The sequence below is a fragment of the Chaetura pelagica genome, unplaced genomic scaffold (assembly GCF_000747805.2).
Source record: "Chaetura pelagica isolate M959 unplaced genomic scaffold, ChaPel_1.0 scaffold596, whole genome shotgun sequence".
NCBI classification, from domain to species: Eukaryota; Metazoa; Chordata; class Aves; order Apodiformes; family Apodidae; genus Chaetura; species Chaetura pelagica.
In genome coordinates, this window is record NW_009953725.1 from 223,605 (window position 1) to 251,551 (window position 27,947).

The 27,947-nt window shown below is 38.2% G+C and overlaps 1 protein-coding gene across 1 annotated transcript in view; it reads left to right on the forward strand.

Annotated features, from left to right (window-relative positions):
* JAK2 (Janus kinase 2) overlaps positions 1-27,947 on the forward strand; it is a 44,313-nt gene that overhangs the window by 10,527 nt on the left and 5,839 nt on the right. The window contains exons 6-20 of the mRNA XM_010000640.1: positions 687-1,008; positions 3,439-3,558; positions 6,443-6,600; positions 7,971-8,082; positions 9,730-9,916; positions 11,429-11,556; positions 12,066-12,200; positions 15,228-15,315; positions 15,798-15,925; positions 16,612-16,750; positions 18,082-18,233; positions 19,289-19,439; positions 20,100-20,236; positions 21,203-21,392; positions 22,319-22,443. Coding sequence (XP_009998942.1) covers positions 687-1,008; positions 3,439-3,558; positions 6,443-6,600; positions 7,971-8,082; positions 9,730-9,916; positions 11,429-11,556; positions 12,066-12,200; positions 15,228-15,315; positions 15,798-15,925; positions 16,612-16,750; positions 18,082-18,233; positions 19,289-19,439; positions 20,100-20,236; positions 21,203-21,392; positions 22,319-22,443 — 2,272 coding nt within the window. The remainder of the gene's footprint in view (positions 1-686; positions 1,009-3,438; positions 3,559-6,442; positions 6,601-7,970; positions 8,083-9,729; positions 9,917-11,428; positions 11,557-12,065; positions 12,201-15,227; positions 15,316-15,797; positions 15,926-16,611; positions 16,751-18,081; positions 18,234-19,288; positions 19,440-20,099; positions 20,237-21,202; positions 21,393-22,318; positions 22,444-27,947) is intronic.

The following is a 27,947-nucleotide window of genomic DNA, read 5'->3' on the forward strand; positions in this document are numbered from 1 at the left end:
CTCCAGGCTCTTAAACATCGTGGGCAGATCTCTGCTGAACTTTCTTGAGTTTATGAGTTTGCTTTGGTTTATCCACCTAATCTGTTTCCACTCCACCTGAGTTAATTCTGTCCCCATGCAGTACTTAATGGTTAATGTTTGTCTTTTAATGAAACCTAGCAGGTGGAGTAAAAAACAGAATGGCCAGCTCATTGCAGGTGACAGGCTAGTCTTTTTTCCCCTTGTTATAGAATATGGATTGTGATATAGGAAATTCCCCGAGAACCAATCACAGTATTGTATTCTACTACCTATATTTATCCAGGAAATCTGCCTTCTTACCTGTGTTGTTGCTTCTGTCCTGCAGTATCCACTTTCCAATACCAAACTAAGCACCTGTGTAGCTTTTGCTGCCTTATCTCAGAGCTTCAGTAGTTACTAGAACAGACATAGCTGGATTAGTGGAAAATGCATAGTGTAATATACATTGAAGCTGAATAAGGGATGAAAATGGAAGACAGGGCTGTATTTTAAATCACATATTACAGATTGAAGAAAGGATTCTTGTTATCCTATGGTTTAAAGAATAAGGTTACATTTAGGGGAAAAAGTATTTTCATGTTGACTTGTTTAGCACAGAACTAGTTATCTTTGCTGGATTTAATGGGTAAAATTAATAGGTTTTTTTTCTTGTTATGCATTCACAGTTACAAAATGTTTTTGCCTAAATGTGTGCGAGCAAAAATCCAAGACTACCACATTTTGACACGAAAAAGAATAAGGTATAGGTTCCGCAAATTTATACAACAGTTTGGCCAATGCAAAGCTACTGCCAGGAACTTGAAGCTTAAGTATCTTATAAATCTGGAAACCCTTCAGTCTGCCTTCTACTCAGAGGTTTTTGAAGTAAAGGAACCTGGTGGAGATCCTTCTGGAGAAGAACGTTTTGCAACCATTGTAATAACTGGAAATGGTGGAATTCAGTGCTCAAGAGGAAAACTTAAAGACTATGAGACACTGGCAGAGCAGGTAATTTTTCATATTATTTTAGTAATTATGCAGTTTGTTGTGTAACAGACTGATTAGATTATGTTAGAAGCTCATATTTACCCCAGGTAAATTTGATAGGTAAATTTCACTTCACAGTGATGATACAGTTTCCAAATATCTGAGGTCCATAGAAATGTATAGACGTAAACTGTGCAGGATATTAAAATTAGGGGGTTTTATTTAAGTGTTAGAAGAATGTCAATACTTGAACATGTAATACATCTGTATTTGACAAATGGAAAATTTGGTTTTGTACCTCTATTACTGTCAATAAATAAATGTGAAAAACTAATGACCCTGCCCCCAGATATGGGTAAAATGCAGAAATTCCTCAAATTCTCTTTGAAGACAGGGTTTTAAGGATTCAGAAAAAGCCAGGTAAGTTTCTGTGTACTTCTTCCCTGTTGCAGTTAGACTTATATCACTGTCTGAGCTAGCTAATTTAAAGTGACATTTTTGAGGCTGTGGAGTCCATTTACTTGTTGTTCAGGAGTTAGGTGCCAATATGTCCTAGTAATGGTGTGCTATTGCCTTTTCTTTTGTGTGAGATTTCTCAGCATGATGTGATACAAACTCATAGCAGTATATATTGAAAGTGTGGGAGTTTTCCAGAGGTAAAATTAAAGGCATAGTGGAGCATGCCAGTTAGCCAAAATAATTGGATTTTTTATGTTTATAGTTTTGATACATAACATAAACCAGTCAAGACCAAATTAAAAAATGTTGTATTCTTACAGTGTGCTATCATAGCTTGTAAAATTGCTTTAAAAAAAAAATCTGATTACATACCCAGATTTTCCAAGTATGTTCTTAGAATATTTGTAGATTGATGTTAGGTCCGAATACCTTATTCTTAGTTGTTACAATCCAACACTTTGCCTTTCTTAAGTTGCCTGTTAAGTGCCAGTTGGTCTGGCAGAAGCTAACGTAAGTGCTAGATTTTGCAATTTCTATTTTTAGGTGTATAAAATTTATGAATACAATGCTTTTTGGGCCTGGCAACCAAGCCTTTAATAAGAGTAGTGTTTAAACTGATCGTATTTCCTATAGAAATTGCAAATATTTTTTTTAATAATTAATAATATTATCATTTGTCCAGTTATTGATGGAGACATGGTGTGGGCTGCATATATTTTCACTGACACAGAAACGGTCTATAAAATTGGTTATGAAAACTTAATCATTTAACTAAGCTGCTGGTAAATATGATCATACCTCTCAGCTCAGGAAACTATACTGATGAATCTTTATTAAGATACTAAATTGAAACAAAATTTTTATATTTTTGAAGACAAGAATGACATGTGTGGAGTAGATTGTGAAGAAATTTGTTTTGCCTGTTCACATTTCCAACAACCAGATGAACAAATAGAGCTTCAGGGACTTCTCTGCATTTGAGCTGACATTCTAGCTGATATGCACCGAGTCTTGCAGCCTCAATTATTACACCAGTTTATGTATTAGAATATTATTTCAGCCATATGAATATGATCTTCTGACTTGAATAAAAATTCTTTGCTTTGGAAGAAAAATTTTACCAAAATCTACATTTTTTTCAAGAGTGTTACTTAGCATCTGAAGTTCTACTGCAAACAAAACAAAGTATGAATTCCGTAGAATCATAGAATGGTTTGGGTTGGAAGAGACCTTAAAGACCTTCTGGATTCCACCCCCCTGCATGGGCAGGGATACCTGCCACTAGACCTGGTTGCTCAGAGCCCAGTCTAACCTGCCTTTGAATACTTCCTGCCACAACTTGCCTTGTAGTTTGGCTGGTGAAAGACTGAAGGAAGTGGTACAGAATATCATAGTATCAAAAAATACATTACATTGTAGGAAAGGAAAATATATCTTGTATTTCTCATGTAATCAGGATTCCTGCTTCCAGTTAAGTAGTCAGTGATGGCCATGGCTGATCGGAGAACATTCTCATAGACTCTTTCTTCATTCATACTCCCTGCACCTCTTTTGTTGCAGCTTGTATCGGTCTGAACAAAGCCATGACATTATGGTTTCTTAGCAGGCTTTTTCTAAACCTCTTTCATTAGGAAGGTAATAAGTTACTGGGGAAAAAAAAGTGCCATGCCAGAGGGTAATCAAAATATTCCATTGTTACTACAGAGCAAAGAAACATGTACAATAAAAAAGACACAACCCATGTTTGGATATTTTGGTTATATTGGTTCAGTGTTCCTGGAGCTTTGTGCATTTTTAAGTTGATGTTCCTAGTGATGATCCCATAAATGCAAAACTCCCTCCTTTGTTTGTAATGGCATATTTAAGGCTTTGTGATACTCTTTTGCTAGCTTACAAGTTCAGAGTTGTAGAAATTCTAATTCTACGAATAGGTGGAGGTTTTTATAGCTGTTTATGTTATTACTGACATTATATAACTAACATTTATTGCAGGATTTACAAACATACTGTGATTTTCCTGATATCATTGATGTCAGTATTAAACAAGCAAGCCAAGAAGGGTCCAGTGAGAGAAGAATTGTCACCATTCACAAGCAGGACAGCAAGAATCTGGTCTGTTTACATTGCTTGCTGTTTTTTGCAAATAGATACTGCTTTGAGCAGACTGTGTGATTGCTGTGTTTTTTCTAGTAATTGTATAACAGATTACCAGGTTAATTAAGCGTAAGGTATAAGTAGTGTATTAGAACACCAAAGGTCGTTTGCATTCAAAGCTCTGTGCATGGAATGAAACAGACATTTATAGCTGAGGGTAATTTCTCATACACAAATTGGTTCTTCATTGTAGTCTTAAGCCTGAGTTGGTGGCTTTGGCTGTTCCATGCTGTCATGGTAAAGTGTCTGCCAGTGAACAGCACACTGAAAAAGCTTTTCTACCCACCTCTCCCTTCTTGCTGGCCTCAGCTTCACTCCTGATTTCAGTGCCACCTCCCCCACAGCACACAAGGCGATGGGGAATGGAGGTTGTGGTCCGTCCATCACACGTTGCCTCTCCTGCTCCTTCCTCCTGCGGGGCAGGACTCCTCACACTCTTCTACTCCAGCATGGGGTCCCTCCCTTGAGAAACAGTCCTCAACAAAGTTCTGGAACATGGATCCTTGCCAGAGGCTGCAGCTCTTCATGAACTGCTCCAGCATGGATCCTTTCCACAGGGTGCAGTCCTTCAGGATCAGACTGCTCCAGCAATGGTTCCCCACAGGGTCACAAGTCTTGCCAGCAGATCTGCTCAGTGTGGGCTCCTGTCTCCATGGGTGCACAGGTCCTGCCAGGAGCCTGCTCCAGCTCAGGCTTCCCACAGGGTCACATGCACACATCCACCTGCTCCTGGCCGGGCTCTCCACAGCCTACAGGTGGGAATCTGCTCCACCATTGACATGGCCCGGATTTAATAACCCAGGAAAGTTAGAACTGGACCCCCTTGCTTTCTAAGCTCCTGCTGCAATAGAGGAGCCTGGCTGCGGCTCATCCAGTCCTGTACGTGTCACAACTCAGACTGGGCAGTCCAGGGAGATTAAGTGGGTTTGGCCTTGGCCAGTGACAGGTCCATCTTGGAGATGGCTGGAACTGGCTGTGTCAGACATATGGTAACCTGCTAGCAGCTTCTCTCAGAAGCCACCCCCGTAGCCTCCGATACCAAACCTTGCCACAGAAACCCAGTACTAGTTGTATCTTCCTTTATCTCTGTGACTGGTCTGTGGGGCTGTCAGGGCTTCCCATCTTGGCTGCTTGGTCCCAGGAGAGCTTCCTACTCTGTGCATGTGAAACAGCTCATGTGCTTCTGTAAAAATAATTTTTAAAAATTTAAAAAATATTTCAATATAGAGTATTAACTGGTTTTATTGACTCTCTCTAATGATGCTTTTTGAAAAAAAAGCATATGGTTTACTTCCATTTATAATAAAATTGTGACTCATGTTCATTTCCTGCATTAATGGCACAGAATTAATGGCCTGTTAAGAATCTGAAAATTTTAAAGGTTTTTATTGAAACATAAGGGTAGCTGGAATATCTGTGATCTGCATCTATGATGCTGAGAGCATAATAGTCTTTCGGATAGGTGGAGGAAGCTTCCTTAATATTAAGCCAGTAAAATTATCTTTAAAAGTTCTCCATAGTGTAGTTAGGTGCTTGACTGCGTATGCTTCTGAAGGCAAAAGTGAGTTTCTAGAACTTACCTAAAAGAGCTATTGAGGAGTAAGGCAGAGTAGGAATACATGCAGTAGCTGCTCTGCTGCTTACGATTTCTGTGTGGATGCTACACAGCAGAATTAGCTGATGGGTAAATTACAATTGGTTATTGAGTTTAAACTTTGGACAGCTAGTAGAATTCACTATGGAAATGTACTTTCCCAGTTGTAGGCTATATGACTTGATTAAAATGTCTGGATTTGTAGGTCTTGTTTTTTTGGTTTTTCTGATAATGTAGAAATGTGGAAAAATAGTTGTTTTCAAGTCCTCTTCTAATATGGAGTTTGTAGACTGCAAACAAATTATAGGCATGTGATCAAAAGTACCAGCTTTTAAAATTTATGTCTAGTACAGAACATGCCAAGGAATTGTGTTTGGTCACTAAAAGTGTCAGCAGAGTCATGGGCAGACTAGTGTAGCACGTACTAAAGCCTGTTTTGTTTGGCTACATTACTGAATGAAATTGAGTGACTCTAGATAGCAGAGTAGCACTTCTCTGTTGACGTAAAGACAGGCTTTAATACTTAATGCAAAATATTAAGAAAATATAGATAATTACACAAAAATACACTCTTATTTTCCATTATTGGCAGTAATAAATATGTTGCTACACAGTAATTTTGCAGTGCTTTTGTCCTTTTCAATATGTTCTGCATGGACTTCCACACCTTGATTTCATTCGACCGCATTATTTGTCTCTGTTTCCATCCATTGCACATCTCTTCAGCTTCTATCTATGATACATCTATCAGAATGCCAGTTTTTGATGACTACTAGCTAAATTTTCAGGCAGATTTTTCTTTGCTACTTGTCGGCAGCCCCATAAATCTTTGATAAACAAAGCCTTTCCCTTAGGCAAACAAATAACACTGTATTGCCAGTCCAGTAGGTGCTTGCCACGCTGAGTTGCGTCTACTCAGTTTTTCTCTTTCAAATGTTTCCTCTTATCAGCATTCTTCTCCTGTTCTTTATATTTAGAGTAAGAGGGTTTTTATGGCAGATTTGTCTGGTTTGGGTTTAATTTTGGATGCTGAATGTTGCTAACAAGTTACTATAAAGGTAGAACTGTACAAACAGTAGTTAAAAATAATTGGATTAACTTTAAGGTATGGATAGATTTGTATCTTTTATGCTATTACCATATCCATTACTTTTGTGTTGTCTATTAAAAATGTAAATGTGCTCTTTCTCTCTCTCCCCCCCCCTGCCCCCCCTTCCCTCCTCTTACTCTTCCCTGGCAATTTAACAGGAGGCTGAATTTCAGTCATTGAGAGAAGCTCTCTCCTTTGTATCACTAATTGATGGATATTACAGATTAACTGCAGATGCCCACCATTATCTCTGTAAAGAAGTGGCACCACCATCAGTTCTTGAAAATATCCAAAGCAACTGCCACGGACCAATTTTGTAAGTAATTTTTTTGCAATTTAACAGGATTACACTATTTTGAAAGATGAACTCAAGTTAGCTGTGAGCCGTGATGGACATCTTGAATTGTGTATTTATTACATTTATGTAACATAAAATGTAGTTTTCCTCTTTTTTTTTTTTTTTAACTTTGCAAAATACAGTACCTTCTTGACTTAATGTAAAAATCAAAATTGAAATATTAAATTTTTGCATAGAATTCTTTTTTTTTCTTAAAGTGAGACAGGCAACAAAGTCATGATGCTGATTTTACCAAATTGTAGCTACTACCGTGGAAGCTGCACACAGAGTCATAGATGGACAGTCTGATGCTTTTCACTGCTGCTTCTAGCAGCCACATTTTCTGAGCTGCCAAGGGGAAAAAGGCAAATTCAGACAACACTCTATTCAGTATTTCTGCAAGGGTTGCAGTAAACACTAGCCATATAAATTAGAGGTTTTGTTTGTTTTTAAGGAATATTGCTTTCTTTGTTGGTGGATTGTTGGTTTGGTCTTTTTTAGATGATGAATTTAGTATCTTAATGGATTTTTTTTTCAACTATTTTTAATACTTCTTATAGTATTGTATGTTGTTTGCAGAAGCACACATGAGCTTAGGAATGTTGTTAGCTGCAGAAATTTGTTTTAGCTACAGAAGCTTGAAAGCTGATATTTGCAAGATACACTGCATTAAACTAGTGCTGTCCACTCAGCTAATACAGAATAGTTCTGTAAATTTCCTCATAGCAGGAAGAGAAGTGCAGTGACCTTCAGAAGAGATGAAGGAGGAGAGCGATGGAGACCTACAGTTGTGATTTCATTTCCTGCACTAGTGACTAATGCTGTGTATTGGCCTTTATTTAGGGCTGTTAAAAAGATGTGCAATGAGTCTAGACCTTTCCAAGTCATTCAATGGCACAGCTTGTTTAAGGGGAAGTTGGTTCTAGTATCAACAAACAGTGTTTTATTTTGACTCCTTCTTGTTAGCCCTCTAACAAGTTAAACACCTTTTTCAACCACACAAATACTTTGCTAAATTTAGCTTGTTAGGCAGTTTTATTACAGCTCCTTCCATAATGAATGTTGGAAGTCATATCAGTATACTTTTTCGGGCTGTAAGGTTACTCATTAGATAAGTAATTGTTTTCAGTATTAGTGTATTATTACTATACTGCTCTCCACTTAAACAGCCACCCTTACTTAATATTGGGAAATAAAGGGAGAAAAAGATTAACTTAAAGAAAGCTGTAAGAAATCTAGAATTTGAACTGTTGTGGTACTAGATGTCTTGTAACTGTTCTCATTTGCCCGTTTCTTATGTTTCTGGATTTTCAAATGAAGCAATATTAAACATTTTCTTTTTACTATAGCATGGACTTTGCTATCAGTAAACTGAAGAAAGCAGGTAATCAGACTGGTTTCTACGTTCTTCGTTGCAGTCCTAAAGATTTTAAAAAATACTTCCTCACCTTTGCTATAGAGGTTTGTATTGTGTCTTACATAGTACCTGTTTATAGTACCTGTATAATCTATATTGTGTTATTATAATGAACCTGGGATGTTCAGTAAATTACTCTGAATTTTCTCTTCAGAATGTTTGTGTGATGTGTATATTCTATGGCTACTTCTGTCAGGTTGGCTTCTTGTAGGAAGCATCAGAATACTTGTATGGTTAATAATTGCTAGTGACACAGCAAATGCCTGGCAGAATGAGAGAAGAGAGCTTGGGAGTTCTGGAGGTGGGGATGGCTCTTGGTGCTGTAATAAATGTTTGGGTAATTAAACAGTTTGGTTTTTTTCTTTCTTTAAGGCCTGGGTTTTTTTAGTTGGATTTTTTTTTTCCTGGTATTTCCACATCGCTTCCAACCTCCCCTCAGAATAGGGCTTAGTTAAACTGAGTATATACAGCCCTTGCTGAGCTTAGAGTGTCTCTCCTTCACAGATACTTCTGGGTTTGAGTCTTGTCTCCATTCAGAGTGCAGGGCCAATCAAATTATTTGGCAGCTGCTACATCAAAACAGATTTGCTGAATATTTGGTGTTAGCTAGAGTGGAAGCCACCCTTGAAATTCTGTAGTTCTCATGCAGCTACAGAACCAGATGTACTTCTCCTCTGTGAGACTGCATTTAGTAATAATACAGTACTTTAATATTGCTGCTATGTAAGTGCATGATCTTGTTCCAGGGATGGGCTTCTCTTTAATTATATTAACAGAGATATCTTTGGTGTTTTAACTAGGGATAATAATACATGGGTTTTCCTGCTATTTTGCAGCAAGCTAGCAAGTCCTCTAAATGCTGTTAGAGGTGTGCTTTTCTCTGAAAATGACAATATAATGTTGATAGAGAATTAAGTGGCCATTTTAAGATGTTTCACAAAAAATTTATGTCCAGTCAGTAGCGTGCATTTGAAAGGGATTTCTTTTATACTGAGATCAGACCCCTCAAGCAAGCTTAGAGAGTCTAGCATGTAAGTTAAGGGTACCATAGAGTAACCTAGCCACACTTTATTTTTTTTTACTTGTTTTGGGTTTTCCTGGGCAAGCTGTTAGAAGGCTTTTGAGGTTCAGAATTCATTGGAACATATTCCACAGTGTTGACATGAAGGACTGTGAAAGCACTATTAATAGCTTCTCTTGTTTAAAAATGTTTAATGGAGTCTTTGATTGTAAAAATAATGCGGTTCATATTGAAAATCTGTGCTGGGAACTTAACTGCTTGGAACTGTACTTCGGCAAAGAAAAAAAGAAATACAGCTGAGATTCCAAATGCTTGCCAAAAGAACACGAGTCTGAATGTTTTGGTTATTGCTTCCAACAATTTTTGTTTATATTAGTTCATGTGAGGATGAGGAAACTTCCATGACTAGCTCTGAAGGATTTGTGTTAGGATGCATTGTCTGTTTTCTCAGCTTCATCTTTGCCCATTTCAAAACATTTGTTTTTCTTAGCATCAACCTGCTAATTCCCTTGTTGGGAGTAGAATCACGTTTTCTCAGAATCATTATTGCACAGTGAGAAAAAAAAACACATTATGATAGCATTTTGCTGAAGCATTCTTTCTTTAATTAGTTGAGTGCCAAACATTTAAATAGTCTTTATTTTTATTTTCAATGGAAAAATATCTGCAGAGGGAGAATGGAACTGATTATAAGCACTGCCTAATTACGAAGAATGAGAATGGAGAATATAATCTTAGTGGAACCAAGAGAAGTTTCAGTAATCTTAAGGATCTCTTGACCTGTTACCAGACAGAAACTGTCCGTTCAGACAGCATCATTTTCCAGTTCATCAAATGCTGTCCTCCAAAACCAAAAGGTAAGATTTATTTATTAGATTTATTTATTTAATTAATTAATTATTATTTAATTTATTAAGATTTATTTATTTTAGCTTATTTCTAAGCAGACAGGTTTCCAACTTAGACGTTGAAGACTTGAAAATAAGTTAATATTAAATGACTCTCAGGTAGATATGGTTCTGTGAGTTTTTTAAAATGTCACTGAGCTAATTGTTCATCTTCTTAATCATAGTTTTCAGTTCTGGTGTCTGCCAAATTTTACTTTGTTATACAATGGTCTCTTCCAGAAGGAATAATGGTAGTCAGTTTCATGATTAGAAGCAAAACTGATTTCTTAGTTGTAGTGATTGTATGCAGCTGCGTTTCTTCTTCAATCAAGTGTTTTCATGTCTTGTGACAGGAAGAGCTACTAAATGTATCTTTCATTTCTCACTGAGGGTATTTGCATAAGCAGTGGAACCAACAATGCCGGTTAAATTCTTTCATTGTTTGTTGACATCTCAGCTGAATTATGCCAAGGCAGCAGTGTGATTTAAACTTCTTTTTAGCAGCTAAATATGCACAGGGAACAGAGCTTCTGCCTGAGGAATAGATTTTTCTTGAATTTACATGAAAAGATTTTGTCTAGCTTTCAAATTCATAACAAGTTCCTCCTTTATGAATTATGATAACATCTGTCCTTTTTGATTATTATAAATAGTACTGCTTCTTATAGTTGATGTAAGTAATTGTCTCAAAGTCACTACTTAACCAAAAACTTGAGATAACAGAATATTTGATACCACTTTGATCTCTCTCAAATTTGATTCAAATTAGCCAATGGATTCAAAAGCTTAGAGAAGATTTGACAAGTAAATACCTGTTCACCTTACAGAGAATAATTTTGTAACCTTATTTTCATTGAAACAGAAAATGTATGTGCACCAGAATTATAAATTATTGAAAAAAATAAATCACACATCATGCACGCATATGCCTACAAATATGTACCTGTCAGCTTTAATTTTACTTAACAGACCTACTTTGCTTTATGGAGAGCTTTTTTTCAAAATCACTTGAATAATTACTGTGGTAAACAGAAGGCAAGGATCACTAAAGTGCTGCTGGAGCAAAAATACATAAAAGCTTTAAAGAGGCATCCAAAAGATATGTAGTTCTTTAACATAATAACTTCATAATATATGAGAAGGTGACTTGCACCCTCTTCTTCCATCCCTGATTTTTACCACAAATGAAATGTGAAAGGAGGCAGAAATATTTTCAGAATGTTTCTCAAAAGTAGGAGTATTTAAGAAACTTAGAATAGCTGAATGAACCAAAACATTTTTGCTCATTGGAAAAAAATCAGACTTTGAATTTGTTTAATGAAATATTGGGTGGCTTTTTTAATAACCTTATCTTGTGTAATAGCTTCCTTTTGTTAGATTAACAGCTTATCATTAGTAATCCCTCTGAGATAATATTGGCTTAGTTCTATATTTTACAAATTTACTTTATTTTTCTCTTCCTCATCTTATTTCTTCTCCCAGATAAATCAAATCTCCTAGTCTTCAGAAGCAATAGTGTTTCTGATGTACCTTCATCACCTACGCTACAGAGACACAATAATGTCAATCAGATGGTCTTTCATAAAATCCGGAATGAGGACTTGATATTTGTAAGTCAGTTAGTTGCTTCTTGCACTGCAGATGGTTGGTTTAATACTAAGTTTTAAAAAACTCAATATATGTTTAAAAGAGCCTTACCTGATCTAGGAGATTTTTCTGTAATCTTTATTTAGAGTTGGGAGAGAAAATTTTTTTTTTTTACGTTTACCTTTAATTCAAATAATTTTGGTTTTTATTTTGTTTTATTTAATAAGTGTCCTTTTGACTGCAATAGTGTTTCTTTTCTTTACTCCTAGGGATATCAAAATACATATTAATAACAGCAATTTATTCCTCTGCTTCTTGCAGTAAGTTATTTTCTGAGGTACTTGAGGAGTCAATAAAAAATAAGCAAAGATTGAAGCTGTTCCTAATACAACTGCAGTTTGACTCTAGAGATGTGCTAGCTGTAACGATTACCATATATGTTACTTAAGGTGGTTGTTAAAGAGATCTTTTGCAGAACAGGCAGAAATTTCTGATTTTTTTTTTCCCCATCTGTATCCTGCTTGTTTTTTAGGAGGAGAGTCTTGGACAGGGCACATTTACAAAGATTTTCAAAGGTGTAAGGAAAGAAGTGGGAGACTATGGCCAACTCCATCAAACTGAAGTTCTTTTGAAGGTGCTGGATAAAGTGCATAGAAACTACTCTGAGGTTGGTGTGATTGTTGACTGCTGTATAATGATTGTCCATGTTATGTTGAGCATTACTTTTCATATAGTAAGCAACTTCATTGGGGACACCTCCTACTAGATCAGGTTTCTCAAAGCCCCATCCAGCCTGGCCTCAAGCACTTCCAGGGATGAGGCAGCCACAGCTTCTTTAGGCAATCTGCTCCAGCATCTCGCCACCCTCACAGAAAAGAATTTCTTCCTAATGTCTAGCCTAACTCTCCCTTTATCCAGTTTAAAGCCAGTTACCTTTTGTCCTATCATTACCAGACCTCGTAAACAGTTCCTCCACAGCTTTCCTGTAGGCCCTTCAGGTACTGGAAAGCCACTATGAAGTCTCCCTGGAGCTGAATAACCCCAGCTTTCTCAGTGTGTCTTCACAGGAGAGGTTCACCAGCCCTCTGATAATTTGGTGGCCCTCCTCTGGGTTTGCTTCAGCACATCTACATCCTTCTTGTGGGGGGGGCTCTAGAACTGGACACAGTGCTCCAGGTGGGGTCTTATGAGAGCCAAGTAGAGGGGCAGGATCAGCTCCCTTGACTTGCTGGCCACACTTCTTTTGATGCAGTCCAGCACACAGTTGGCTTCCTGGGCTGCAAGCACACATGGCTGGCTCATGTGGAGCTTCCATCAACAAACACCCTCAAGTCCTTGTACTCAGGGTTACTCTCAATCCATGCTCCACTCAACCTCTGTTTGTGCTTGGGATTGCCCCGACCCATGTCCACGAAATAGCACTTGGCCTCACTGAACTTGATAGGGGGCCCACCTCTCCAGCCTGTCAGGGTATCTCTGCATGGCATCCCTTCCCTCCACAGTCTCAACCAAACCACACAGCCTGGTGTTATCAGCAGACTTGGGAGGGTGCACTTCATCCCACCATCTCTGTTGCAGACACAGGTGTTAAACAGCCCCAGCCCCAGTCCCAACACCTGAGGGACTCCACTGAATGCTGGTCTCCACTTGGACATTGAGCCCTTGACCACACCTCTTCTGAGTGTGACCATCCAGCCAATTCCTTATACACTGAGTGCTCCACCCATCATATGCATCTCTTTCCAACGTAGAGACCAGGATGTTGTGTGGGACAGGGTCAAATGCTTTGCACAAGTCCAGGTAGGTGACATCAGTTGCTCTCCTGATCCCTACCTGCTTGGACAACCTCTTTTTACTGCTCCCAGGCTGCCTGTCCTTGCTTCCACCCTTAATAGACTTGATTTTTACATCTAACTGTGTCCAGGAGCTCCTTCTTCATCCACGCAGGTCTCCTGGAATTCTCATTTGCCTTCCTCTTTAATGGGCTGCATTATTCCTGAGCTTGGAGGAGGGGATCCTTGAATATTGACCAGCTCTCCTGGGCTCCTCTCCCCTTCAGGGCCTTATCTCATGGTTCTCTATGAAGCAGATCTCTGAAGAGGCCGAAGTCTGCTCTCTTGATCTTCAGGGTAGTGGGCTTGCTTTGCATCTCCTTATTGCTTCAAGGATCCTGAACTTCATAATTTCCTGGTTACTGCAGCCAAGGCTGCCCTTGAGCTTCATGTTACTCACCAGCCCCTTTTTTTTGGTGCAAACAAGATCCAGCATAGCTCCTTTTGTCATCGGTTCCTCTACCACTTGGAAAAGGGAATTGTCAATATATTCCAGGAACTTCCTGGGTTGTTTATGCCCTGCTGTGTTGTCCTTCCAACAGATGTTGAGGTGGTTGAAGTCCCCCATGAGGGCCAGGGCTTATGAATGTGAGGCTACTCCTATCTGTCTTATGAAGGGCCTCATCTGCTCTGTCTTCCTGGTCAAGTGGCCTGTATCAGACCCCCAGTGTGATATCACCTACCTCTGAATTTTCTTTGACCCTGACCCATAAGCTCTTGATCAGCTCCTTACCTATCCTCAGGCAGTGCTTCATGCACCCCAGTTGTTGATTGATGAAGAGGGCAATACACCCTCCTGTTCTCCCCTGCCTGTCCTTCTGAAGAGCTTGTACCCACCAATGCCCACACTCCGGACCTAGGAGCCATCCCACCACATGTCAGTAACACCAGTAACATCATAGACCTGGAGGCATGTGCGTGTGTCTGTCTTCTCTTGTTTGTTCCTTGTTCTATGTACATTTGCATAGAGACATCTGAGTTACTCCTCCATTGAAGCTGTCTTACTGGCTTGGGATTGCAGTCTCCTGCATTTCAGGTGTTCTGCTGTCCTGTGATACCTTTCCTGGCCCAGGGCATCTATTACAGGCACTAGCTTCAAAGTGGTGGCCATGAGGATAGGTTGAGAGTCCCTTCCTCTGGCAATGCTAGTTTAAAGCCATCTTTACTAGATTTGCAAGCTTATGGATAAAAATGCTCTCCCCTTATCTGAGAAATGGACCCCATCAGCCCCCTGGAGACAAAGTTTGTCAAAGTGAGTCCCATGGTCTAAGTAGCTAAAGCCTTGGCTGTGACACCGTTTTGACCTGATTTTTTTGGCTGAATAATCAGCACACAAGTGTAGTTGGAGATGCCACTGAAGAGAATAAAATACTACTAAAGAAACAGAAGCATCTGAAAGCTTACTGACAAAGTTAGGTAAGGTCTCACAGTAGTGGATGAGTAATATAATACTCCTTGTCTTTATTAATCTGCTATGAAGTAATAAATTGGAAACCAAGTATGCATTATGAAAGAATTACTTGGAAACTGAATAGTGTGTCATGAATTTGTGGCTTACTTTATTTAGTAAACTGATGTTGAAGAAAAGATTCTTTTTAAAATGTGGATGTACATCTGCCTGCAGAAAAAGAGATTGCAAACCTCTGGAATGTGCAATATCAGTTATTTTTTTAAAAACCCTACAGCCTAAAATAACCACAAACAATATAAAATATGTTACATAGGGTCTTTGCAATGAGTTGGAATCTGAAATGTTGTTTTAAATGCACATTATTTTAATAAATTTATTAGAAATCATGTAATGTTTTGAGGTTTTGTTGATACTGATATTATTCTCTCTCTTGCTCTCTCCATCCTCAAAGTCCTTCTTTGAGGCAGCAAGTATGATGAGCCAGCTTTCTTACAAACATTTGGTGTTAAATTATGGAGTCTGTGTATGTGGAGAGGAAAGTAAGTAGAAATTAATTATCTTTTTGTAGTAATTTTGTACAGCTGCCATTAGAATTTATCACTGGTTGTCAGTAAAAGTAGGGGGAAAAATGCAAACCAAACCAACCTATCACACCAGCTGGACAGCCAATACATGTTCACCTTGCAGTAGTATTAGTTTTGGTGTTTGAAATCTAGTTAATACTGTGGCAACAAAGAAAATGAAAAAATCATGTATATACAGCCAGTGTGAACAGTAACCTCTAAATTGCTCAGTCATGTCTGAAAAGAAATTCAGCATTTGAGAAGTTAAATGAACTTCCACACTTTGAAGAAGTATAAATAGCATAAAGTATTTGTGACAATGCTTTAAATTTATAGGTAGTTCACCAACAAGGTATTAAAGAAAGAAAGAAGCATAGTACTACAGTAACAAATCTGTCCTGAAATTACATTATTTACTGTTGGTTTAAATTGTTACTCTTTTTACCATTTTAAATCAGATATCCTTGTACAAGAATATGTAAAATTTGGATCCTTGGACACATACCTGAAAAAGAACAAAAATGTTATCAATATCTTGTGGAAACTGGAAGTAGCCAAACAGTTGGCATTAGCCATGCATTTCCTGGTAAGTAGTTTGCTCTTCAGTTTTGTTAACAGCTGAATTAAAGTATTTCAGCTAATACATGTAGAATACCTGAGCTGTTGTTTCCTCACTACTTAAAACTCAGGACGGTATTTGAAAATATGGTTGGCATATACCAGACAGTGGACAGCCAAGGACAGACCTTTGTATTTTGCACAAAGTGTTATTGAATTTCGCATTTTTTTTTCATGCTTTGTGTTTTAGTGTGAAATAAAACCTCATTTCCAGAAAAAAAACAACATTGTGCTCTTCAAACTGCTAGTGTCTTCTTTTTGTGCATTAGGTCACAACCTTACACTCTTTACTTCAACATGAAGCCCATTGTTCAAGAAAGTATATATGATTAGATTCATTAGATGTATCTTCCCCTTAAGAGAGTTTAAATGTTCTTGAATTCATTTAACATGTCATACTGATGGTTCAGTATTCTTCCACGTTAATGTACATCAAATAGTTTTAAACTTGAAACTTTAGGTAGCTAATGAAAATTAGCTGGAAACTGTCACTCTGAGGGAAACTGATGCAATGTCTAAGATGTGAGCAATTTAACCTATGATCGTTATTTTCTTAGTTGATGTTTTCCTCATGCTGTAAAGAAATGGACTTTAAGTACCTCTTCAACTGTAAGATTTTTTGTCAGTGTATCAAAGATGTATTTCTGTTCACAGGAGGATAAAGGCCTTGTTCATGGGAATGTCTGCGCAAAAAACATTTTGCTTATCAGAGAGGAAGACAGGAAGTCTGGAAACCTTCCATTTATAAAACTAAGTGATCCTGGCATCAGTATTACAGTTTTACCAAGAGATAGTAAGTCTTTATGTGAGCTTTCTTGCTTAATGCTTCTGACCTGAAAAATAAGTTGGGGTTGTTTTTTTTTCCTGACTGCCACCTAAGGTACTTCTGTTATACGGAGTTCCGTCATCTATCACTTCAAAATAATCTTTGCAGACCTCGTCAGCAGTTTTGAATTTCTTTATCAGGAAATATCTTCTTTATCAGCTACAGGAAGTACAGCCCCAGTTCTCCATTTTGTGAAGTTTTTTGCCCTGCTCTTCTCATTTTCAGCTTTGAGGTTGTTTTTTTCACTGGTAGCACTTTTAGGATGCTGTAATGTACTGTGAGTAAGTAAGTTGCATTGGCAAGTAGCTGCTGGACTTTGTATCCTATTAGTGACGAAGATTAAATTGGTTTTTATAGCTTGGAGAAGCTTTCAGAATTGAAAGTGAATGCTCTTTTAAAAATGCTACCTGGTAGTTGAAAATCATCTTCAGTGCATTTCTTGGTAAATTCCTGAAGCCACTTGATGATGCTAAAAATACTGGATTATCATCTCCAATTGAGGCTTTTCTAATGCCTTGTAGACAGCACAATTAATTACATGAAAATAAACTAAAAGTACATGCAAGATTGTTATGCTAGTGAAGCTGAACTAACCTCACTATTCTTTATCTAGTCTTTTTATAATTTTGGAAAAATGGACACACTTTAAACTCAGTAGTTTTATAAATATCAAAAGAAGTAATGCTTCTAAGAGACTATAAGAAATACAGTGTCATTATTTTCCGATGACCTATTTAAACTCTCCCTTTCTAAATGAGAAGCCTACATGAATCTTATGAGATCTCATTTTAAGGAGCTTTAAATCTACATTAGTCAAATGTAATCTTTTAAGTTGTTACTACAATCAATATGAAAAGATTAAAAATTGAGTAGTATGAAAATCCTTGTTGTGGCATCTTTTACTGTTCTTTAACGTGCCAACCACTTGCAAACTACTTTTTACTCTTTGCCATCTTGTTCCTTTTTGGTAGCTGCTGAGTCTTTGTAACATTGGGGGAAGTACAGAAGTCAGAGTAAAAATATAATGTTGAAAGGATGTTAAGGCAATTTTATAACATTAGGCTCATTTTACAATAACACTAATGGTCCTCCACTCTGATTCATAAATATTAGTGTTTTTACATATTCTGTAGCTTTTTTTTTTAGGCAGGAACATAAACTTGGAAAGGTACTAAAAGGACATTACTGAATGAAACAACTGCTTATCGGAAAGTTATTTTTAGTAAATCAAGTATTTTATAGAATCATCTGGTTTTATATTAATCTTAACCTGATGTTTCCTTTGCATGATTGCACAGTTCTTCTTGAGAGAATACCATGGGTTCCACCTGAATGTATTGAAAATCCCAAACAATTAAGCCTGGCCACAGACAAATGGAGTTTTGGTACTACTTTGTGGGAAATCTGTAGTGGAGGAGACAAACCTCTGAGTGCACTGGATTCTTCAAGAGTAAGTATTATTGAGTCTGCTATCATAACAATTCTTTGGACATGTCTAATTTGAAATACCTGCTGTTGTAACCCTATCAGGTTGTAAATCAGTGTGGCCCATGGCCACTGTAGAGAAAGGACACTTTAACTGGTAGAGAATGATCAGAAGTGAAGATTTGAGGTTTGTTTTTATGTTGTTTGTTTTGATTTTTACGGAGACAAAGTGCAGCATTGTCTTATCTTGTTCTTGTTTCTCTTGCTTTGTTCCAACAATGTAGACTTTTGTAAAAAAAGTATTCCTAAAAATGTACATGGTTTTTAATTGTCATTAATCTGGTAACTGAACACCTTACATACGTTAAGACTTTGTGTATTGCAGAAAGTTCTATTATTTTGGTTAAACCAAAAATACTGACTTTGTCTCAACTAGGGGCAGGGGGGTGGAGGGGAAGCACATTCCATAGAACTATTATTTCTTATGTATTTGTCTTCTTAGTTGGAAGCAAAAAAATGATTTCCCTTAGTACTACAAATATATTTGTATTATTGTTTGTGTAAGTGGACTCTTGCCTTCCCACAAAGCCCAATCTAAATTCTCAGATGTTGTAATCAGCTCTAAATATCAGCCCCAAGGTCTACCTACCCCTAGGTTATAGATACCTATGTATTTCAAAAATTACCTTTGTCTTCATACTAATTCATGTTTTTTCATCATAATAAATCTTTACACAACTGAAGTTGCTCACAGGTGGACAGAATTTTCTGATGGACTAATCCAGTTGAGGTTTTGTAAACTTACCAACAAAGAAGACACCTTCTTTCCCATTATCTTTCTCTGTTTTCTTATGTTCCGCAGTAACTGATAGAACATTTCTGAACTGATTACTCTAGATTATGCTAGCCTTGCTGGATTGTCAGCCTTGCCTTTTGGCATAAATTGGTCAGGTGTACATTCAGTGGGATAACAAGTGTAGATTGAGAGCTGTATATTTTAGCTGCTCTGGTGAGAATCTTAAGGCTTCTGCAACTCCTCCTGGTTATATATTAAAATGGCTTTTATCTGTTTCATTCCAGAAACTACAGTTTTATGAAGACAGGCACCAGCTTCCTGCCCCCAACTGGACAGAACTAGCAAACCTTATAAACAACTGTATGGATTATGAGCCAGACTTCAGGCCCTCATTTAGAGCGATTATACGTGACTTGAATAGTCTTTTCACTCCAGGTGAGCTTCTGATACAACATGAACACACTACACAAAAAGAACCCTAATTCCTCTTGGGTCACATTCGTATGGTGCCTTCCTTTATGGTGTGTTGACTCAAAACCACTTTCCGAAGCTGACCCAGAAACCTAAGTTCCTAAGGGTTACTGCTTTTCAGTTAGTTCTAAAAGAGGATACATTAAAAGTTAGCAATATTGTTCAGAGCAATTGTCTGGTTTGATTAATGTCCCAAAACTCTTAACACAGTAAGTTCTTTTTACTCTCAATAAAATAGATACCTATCTTTTTTTTCCAAGTGGAAGATACTGGCTTTTAAACAAGTCCTTGTGAAGTTTACATTTCTCCCCTCTGTAGTAGTGGAATTGTTGCACAATAGTTACTGAATTTGGTGTACAATAGGACTGCAAAAAGGAAATTGGGAAGTTAAAGCAAGACTCACGCTGAGTCAAGACACTTAGCTTTTTTTTTGTGATACATCCTTGCCTTTGACTGCAGATTACCATATAGAAATTAAGATGGTTATTAATATTCTACTTAGCTTGGTGTATGCCAAGCAAAGGTAGAATATGCCACGATTGTAACAAGTTTCTTCATTCTCCTATTGCCTGCTCTGTGCCTCCTTTTCCCTTTCTCTCTTTCCTTCTTCCTCCTGCCTTTCAGATTATGAACTACTGACAGAAAGTGATATGTTGCCAAATATGAGAATTGGGGCACTTGGATTTTCTGGTGCATTTGAAGATCGGGACCCAACACAATTTGAAGAAAGGCATCTGAAGTTTTTACAGCAACTTGGCAAGGTAGGATGTTTTGGAATTCTATGATTGCCTACAAAAGAACAGTCTTTTTAACTTCTCTTTCAATGACCCCATACACACACATTGAAACTTCTGTTATGGAAATTAATAGTTTCAGTTGTATGTGACCACAATATGCAGTACCTTCTAGATCTTTTATTAGTTTCACAGTATCATGTGAAGAAAGCTAGCTGTCCTCTTTAATTAATCGAATCACACCAAAAGGCTAAAACCTTCTTCAGTGATGCAGAACTGCATGTGACATAGGTTTGGGGTTGTTTTTATACTTGGTGTTCGTTTTAAAATGCTCCAGAACAGTGTCACATAGAACTAGTGAGGTTGGGTTTTTGTGTGCATACATACTCTTGAGAATTCTGAATATGCACTCCATGCTGTTTCATGATTGCTGGATGTTCCTTTGACTCCAAGTACTAGTGAAAGCAAACCTGAAAGCCAAGTAGCAAAATTATTGCTGGCAGATAGTAGTTTGTAGACCATAAATGGTAGCATAGCATAGGAAGAGGAACAGAGTGGTGGGTGATGACTGCATAAAAGAAGATAAGGAAAATGCAAACAGAGAAAGAGAAGAAGGCCGAACATCGAAACAAAGCAGGGAAGAACCACAATTAAGAACCAAGAGGAACCTGAATGTAGAAGTTTTTACAAGTGCAAGAAAAGGAGTATCCCAGCTGACAGTTTGGAAGTGCAAGAGGACATTTGTGAAGGGGAACAAAATGAGTGGACATTATCCTCTCTCCTTGTCCTCTTTTACTCTCGTCCAATTTGCTTCCTTCTAGAGCTGTTGTTACCTGTGATCTTGCTCTCCTTTTCAGTCAGGGAGTTTTTGTGGCATTCATGTATTTGTGGTCACCGTAATGCTAATACAGTGAGTACTAAAGCAACATGAACAAGCACTGAGGCAATAATGTGTATGTTTTTTTAATTTGAGTATTTCCATTTGTGATCTAGGGAAATTTTGGCAGTGTTGAAATGTGCCGGTATGACCCCCTGCAAGATAATACTGGGGAGGTGGTGGCTGTGAAAAAGCTGCAACATAGCACAGAAGAGCACCTTAGGGACTTTGAAAGAGAAATTGAAATACTTAAATCTCTGCAGCACGATAACATTGTTAAATACAAAGGAGTGTGCTACAGCGCAGGTATGTGCTATATTGATTGCACCTTCTGGTGTTTATTTAAGTGTACATTCTGAGAAAATCAGAGAGGTAAGCGTTTGTGGAAATCACTGAGTCGTCCTAACTTGACCAGAACTTAAGAGTGTACAAACCAAAGGAAACAGTATCTCTCATAAACTGCTACTCAGTACAATGTGGATATTTTATTCAGTCAGCTCATTGTATAATTTGAATTATTTAGAGAAAGTACCATTTTGACTAGTTAGCAAGTTTATTGAGCTTAAAGAATGAAAGTCTTCCTAGAAAAGAATATAAGGTTAAGTAGGAAAATGCAGCCATTTTGTAACTGTTATTTTCTCTTGCTCAATGTAATGCCCCAGAGTGGATATTACCAATTCTTGTATAGCCTATTCAGTAAAAGGTTACACAGGAAGAAATTTCAAATATTGATGTATTTGAGTGGATTGTTGGTGCTATTACAGCAAATTAATGAAATCATCAGTTCTGCCCAGGATCTTGGTGTAAAAAGAATGTTGGGTTCAACATCAGTTTTTAAAGAGGGTAAAATTGCTGACCAATAAATGTCACTTGCCGTTCTGAGTTTCATCGCAGCCATGAGGAGGAATTACAGAAGCCATATATACATATGTGGCACTTTTGCTTTGCTTTAACAAGGGCATCTAAAGTACCAATGAGCTGATCTTTAGTCATACTCTGCATATCAAGCATATCCACATTACTGTTTTGTGTAAATAAATGGTGTTTCCTGGACAAATGCAGTTAACTGGTATATGAAAAATTGCATTAGTGATGTTCATACAATAAATGGGGTTTTTTGTATTAGGGCTATTTTCTGTTTGTTTATTCACAGACATTTGTAGAATTTGTATTTGAAAAACTTATAATTGGAAAATTACTAGAAAAAATCAGTGCTTTTTTTGTTGTAAAAGGTCGTAGGAATCTAAGATTGATTATGGAATATTTGCCATATGGAAGTTTACGAGATTATCTGCAGAAACACAAGGAGAGGCTGGACCACAAGAAGCTTTTGCTGTATGCATCTCAGATCTGTAAGGTAAGGAAATTTCAGATGATTAATAGTTTTCAACAGTTTTTTGTCTCTGATCTCATTTATCTCAACAGCCATCATACGTTGTCTTGGTGTATATTTTACAATGCTTTTGGGTTGCTACTACCACATCAATCTAAAAACAGTATCAGTACATATTCATTTACTCAAGAACTGGACAAACTTCTGAGTATCTTAATAGAGGATGCTGAGACTAGCTGATCTGCTAACTGAGGTAGAAAATGCTCCAGTTATTTTTGTTTATTTGTGTAGCTTATATTTCAATCAGAAAAATTAAAAGCCCTTTTCTCCTTTCTGAAGTAAAATACACAGGCAAACTGTTAATAACGAACTATAACTAATTTTTCAGAACTTGATCATTCAACTCTAAAACCATTGTAACAGCATGTACATTTTAAAGATATTTACTTTAAAATAGGAACAGTATTAGCTTGTTTAACAGAACGAGCAAAGGTACCTGACTTGAAGAAAGCAGACTTCAGCTGCTTCAGAGATCTGCTTGGTGGAATACCATGGGATAAGGCCCTGGAGGGAAGAGGAGCCCAGGAGAGCTGGTCAATATTCAAGGATCCCCTCCTCCAAGCCCAGGAATAATGCAGCCCATTAAAGAGGAAGGCAAATGAGAATTCCAGGAGACCTGCGTGGATGAAGAAGGAGCTCCTGGACACAGTTAGATGTAAAAATCAAGTCTATTAAGGGTGGAAGCAAGGACAGGCAGCCTGGGAGCAGTAAAAAGAGGTTGTCCAAGCAGGTAGGGATCAGGAGAGCAACTGATGTCACCTACCTGGACTTGTGCAAAGCATTTGACCCTGTCCCACACAACATCCTGGTCTCTACGTTGGAAAGAGATGCATATGATGGGTGGAGCACTCAGTGTATAAGGAATTGGCTGGATGGTCACACTCAGAAGAGGGGTGGTCAAGGGCTCAATGTCCAAGTGGAGACCAGCATTCAGTGGAGTCCCTCAGGTGTTGGGACTGGGGCTGGGGCTGTTTAACACCTGTGTCTGCAACAGAGATGGTGGGATGAAGTGCACCCTCCCAAGTCTGCTGATAACACCAGGCTGTGTGGTTTGGTTGAGACTGTGGAGGGAAGGGATGCCATGCAGAGATAGGACAGGCTGGAGAGGTGGGCCCCCTATCAAGTTCAGCAAGGCCGAGTGCAATGTAGTGGACACGTGTCAGGGCAATCCCAAGCAGAAATCCAGCCTGGGCAGAGAATGGATTGAGAGCAGCCCTCCTGTGAAAATAATGGCAAGGAAGGTGATTCTCCCCCTCCACTCTTGTGACACCACACCTGGAGTCCTGCATACAGCTTTGGAGCCTTCAGCACTGGAAAGATATGGACCTGTTGGAGAGGGTCCACAGAAGGGCCACAAAGATGTTCTAAGCACTGAAGTACCTTCTGCTATGAAGACAGGCTGAGAGAGGGGGTTGCTGAGCCTGGAGAAGAGAAGGCTTCTGATAGCAGCCTTGCAGTACCTAAAGGGGGCCTATAGGAAAGCTGGGGAGGAACTTTTTACAAAGGCTTGTAGTGATAGGATGATGGGGAATGGTTTCAAACAGAAAGAGGGTAGATTTAAGTTAAATACTAGAAAGAAATTCTTTATTGTGACAGTGGAACAGGTTGCCCAGGAAAGTTGTGGCTACCCCATCCCTGCAAGTTTTCAGGGCCAGGTGGAATGGGCCTTTGAGCAACCTGGTCTAGTGGGACAGGGGCTTGGAACTAAATGCTTTTTTGAGGTCTCTTCCAACCCAAATGGCTCTATGATTGTGATTTCAATATGACAGCATAAACAGTGTACAAGAGCCCCAGGCTGTAACAAAGTATTTGCTAGTCTCAGTGGTTGGTACTGAACATCCTTCATAAAGTGCTGAAAAAGAGGTAATTACATCATCTTAACTGTGACATCACATTTTTTTAGAAAGAGGAATTATACCTATCTTCATCCTGTTATTATGCTTTTGTTACCAGACAGTTTGGATTTTGTTGTGTGTTTGATAGTCTGGGGAAAGAAAAAAATAAAATTGGTGTGGGGTGAGGAGAGAGAAGAGAAAAAATAAGACACACAACCTTACACCTTCAAGGCATTGTAGCATTGTTATGTTTTTATCCCCAATACCTATATCAAAGACATAGAAAGTATATTACTTAAAATTAATGAGTATTCTTCAGGGTAGCCCATACATATTATTATGTCTGGTAGGGGTGTCCCGCCACATTTAAAGCAAAAGACTTTCCTTCTGCAATGTCTGCAGGAAATGACTGACACAAATGAAGCAGGAGAGTCTGTGCAAGAGCTGAGATCTTCCCTAGGTGTTCAAACTTTCAGCTGGTGAACAGAGCTTGATATTTCCTTGCTTGAAATTGGACTGACTCAGTAAACCTTTTAGATACTGAAGCTGAGCCATGAACACAAGAATGCTTCATTAATCTTTAGCAGCTGAAACTTATTTATTTGTGTGCTTCACTTAAGCAAGGCTCTGTGGGTGTTTTCCAGTAAAACCTCCTTGATGGGCAAACAATGAGGTTGGAAAACAGAAAATGTTCACAAGCCTGTGGGAAGTGTCAGTCTTTTCACAGAGAGAAAGGATTGAACATGTGACCACATACTTGAAGAAGGTTAAAAAGCCCTCTGATCTTTTTTCCAAACTGAGAATTCATTCTCCAGTATCAGGCATAAGGAATCATCTCTATTTTTTCTGCAACAGAATATCTGTTACTATTGCTGCTAAGTCAGCAGTCTTCCTTCAAGCAAAGATCTGGAAGTGTCTAATGCTCAGCACCACCTAGGAGGATGATGGTCATAGTGAATCTTTCATAGAGGAAAGATGCAACAGGGATTTTTGAATGTGCGAAGGTTGTAGCCACTGACCTGTTTTTATTCTGTGGCCATCTCAGCCTACTACCTGAATGGTCATAAGGGTGCCTGCCCTTTTCACTGTCATAAGAAGCTGTGAGGCTTGCATATCTGAGTCTTGAGGCCTTATCCAAAGCCTGAAAGAACAATAGTGGCAACATATCTCAGGATCCTGGTTTCTGAGAAAGAGGTATCTGATAGGGGAGGAGTGAAACATGGGTTTTGGCAGTGGAAGTAAGGCAGGTAAGTTTGGGAAGGGAATTGTATTCAGAAGGCACAAAGAAAAAGGTTTTTTTTGTGTGTACATACACATATATAAATGAAACACTGAGGTATTATAGTCTTCAGGATGGTGATGAAAAATCAAAATAGGGATTCAGTTACTGCTTCCTAAGTACCAAACACCAGGCAAGAGGAAGGACCTAGGATATGCCTTCTGCAGATACGTAAGTGGGAAAACATCGTGCTTTCCTGTGACAAAACATGGGCACACACAGTATCAGAACATAGAAAGACCGCACATAGGAATTGTTCTTAAAGAAGTATATTTTCTTCACTTTTAAGGGAAGCAAAGTCTAGCAATTAGAGTGTATAGATCTTGCTTTTCACTGCTGTTGCTATGCAACCTGCAAAGCAGAAGTTATATTGATCACTTAAAGATTTCACTCTAATCTGCAGCATTACTTGAAAACAATTAAAAACCTAGTGAGTACCTAATGTTACAAAAATGGAATCTGAATGCTTTTCCTTCTTTTAGCTGATCACAATTTCCGCTTTTCTTTAGCTGTTGCTGCTTCTAATGCAATGTTTGCTCTTTCAGCATCTCACATCTCACTGCAGTGTGTTTCTGTCACTCTGTTATTTTTGGGTTTTTAATTGAAAAAATCTTTCTCCCTGTGCTTTACTGCTCTTCTCTCAAATGTGTGAGAGAGAAATGAAGGCACACCCATGACTGAGGGTTAACATGAGTGCATTTGCTTGTTTGCTGTGTTTTGGTTCCTTGCTACTGTACTGGGAAAGGTTTCCTGACCTCAAGGATATTTTTCTGTTCATACCTCATACTGTGAAAAGCAGCATTTTCAGAGGTGACATTTGGAAATAGCGATGTTTCTGGACATGCACATTAGTGAAGCTGTTACCTGGTGCAATTTGTGCTGTTAGTACAGCTTATCAGGTAGCAAGCAATAGGACTCTCTGTTCAGCTTTAAAGAATCCTGACAGTAGAATGGCAAACAAGGAAGTTCGTATCTAATTTTTGGGATGGGCTTGTTTGCTCTTTTGGCCCTACCTTATGTTGGTGCTGGCTGATTGGAGAAGAAGTTAATTTGTTTTTCATTTCTGAATGTTTACACTGCTTCATAAGTCCTTGCTGGAGAGCATAACTTTAATCATAGAAATATTTGAAGTCACATAATTAAACTCAGCTCTGTCATTAGAGCAGTGCCACAGAATTATGATTGCTACTTAGAATTTGTATGATTTCAGATTACCAGTCACAGCTTACAAAATACCTCTTCTAATAGAAAAATTACTATCCGTGGAGAAACTGGAGGACTGTTTTCAGTATGGTTTGTAGTAGTAATAAAAAGTCATAGCATTTCTATAGAAACACAGGAATCTCACTATGAAAAAGGTAGGTTTGGTGTTTTTCAGGGTAGCAGTGGATGAGCGGGTAGTGAAGTTGGGGCGTTTTTGAGCCGTTTTGGAATCGTGTGAACAGCGGTGCCACCTGGCGGTGCTAGCAGATAACAGGGTCTGAGAGGAGGGGCAGACGAGTCGAACTGTTTCTGAGGTTTATCCCTTTAAAAAATTAAAAAAAAAATAATATTTTTGCGTTAAGAGTGTAAGGTTGATTTTTAAAACTTGAGTTCAACAATGCTCTTAACATAATTTCTTTTCGGTTGTGTTGAAGGAGTGAGATGCTTCCTTATGAAACACTGAAACTGACAGCTTGCTTTGTGTTTCCTCTCATGTATGAGTTGAGTATCTCTTGACATTGCAGTGTCAACTTCTGTCCACCATTTTTTGCTGTGTAAGGAACACCACCTTTTTTAATAATGTCACTACGTGTTCTGGCTTCTTCCACATTTCATTGTTTGCAAAAAGAGTTGCATGCAGTGGTAAAAAGTGATCAGCAGCAGCAAGAGACAAGATGGCTTTAGACCAACATTTTGTTACAGCAACCCATGAAAGTATAACTAGGTTGGTGAATAATGGTCCACACAGCAAAGAAACAAGACACACAGGTGGAAATACATTCAGAAAATAGCTGTCAAATTCAGTGAATCAAAATATAAATTTTAATAAGTAATCAGGAAAGCAGATGTACCAAAAAAGATTAACTGAAATAGGTAAATAGGAACATCTTCTCATTTGCCCTGTATTGTGTAGCTTTGTCCAAATTTTGTTTTCCTTCTGTCTATCACCAGCAAAGTCTCTTTGGCCACAGAAAGAAGCTGTACTGTCTATCCAGCTACATAATAAAAAATCCTTGGCTCTCAGAGTTGCTCCCTTGGAAAAACTTTTTCCCTTGGAAAAAGTGACTCATCAGAGAAAATGAATGCTCAAGCACACCAGTTTTGGTTACAATCTGTTTGGTTTTAACTTTGAGATTAATTCATCCCTGTAG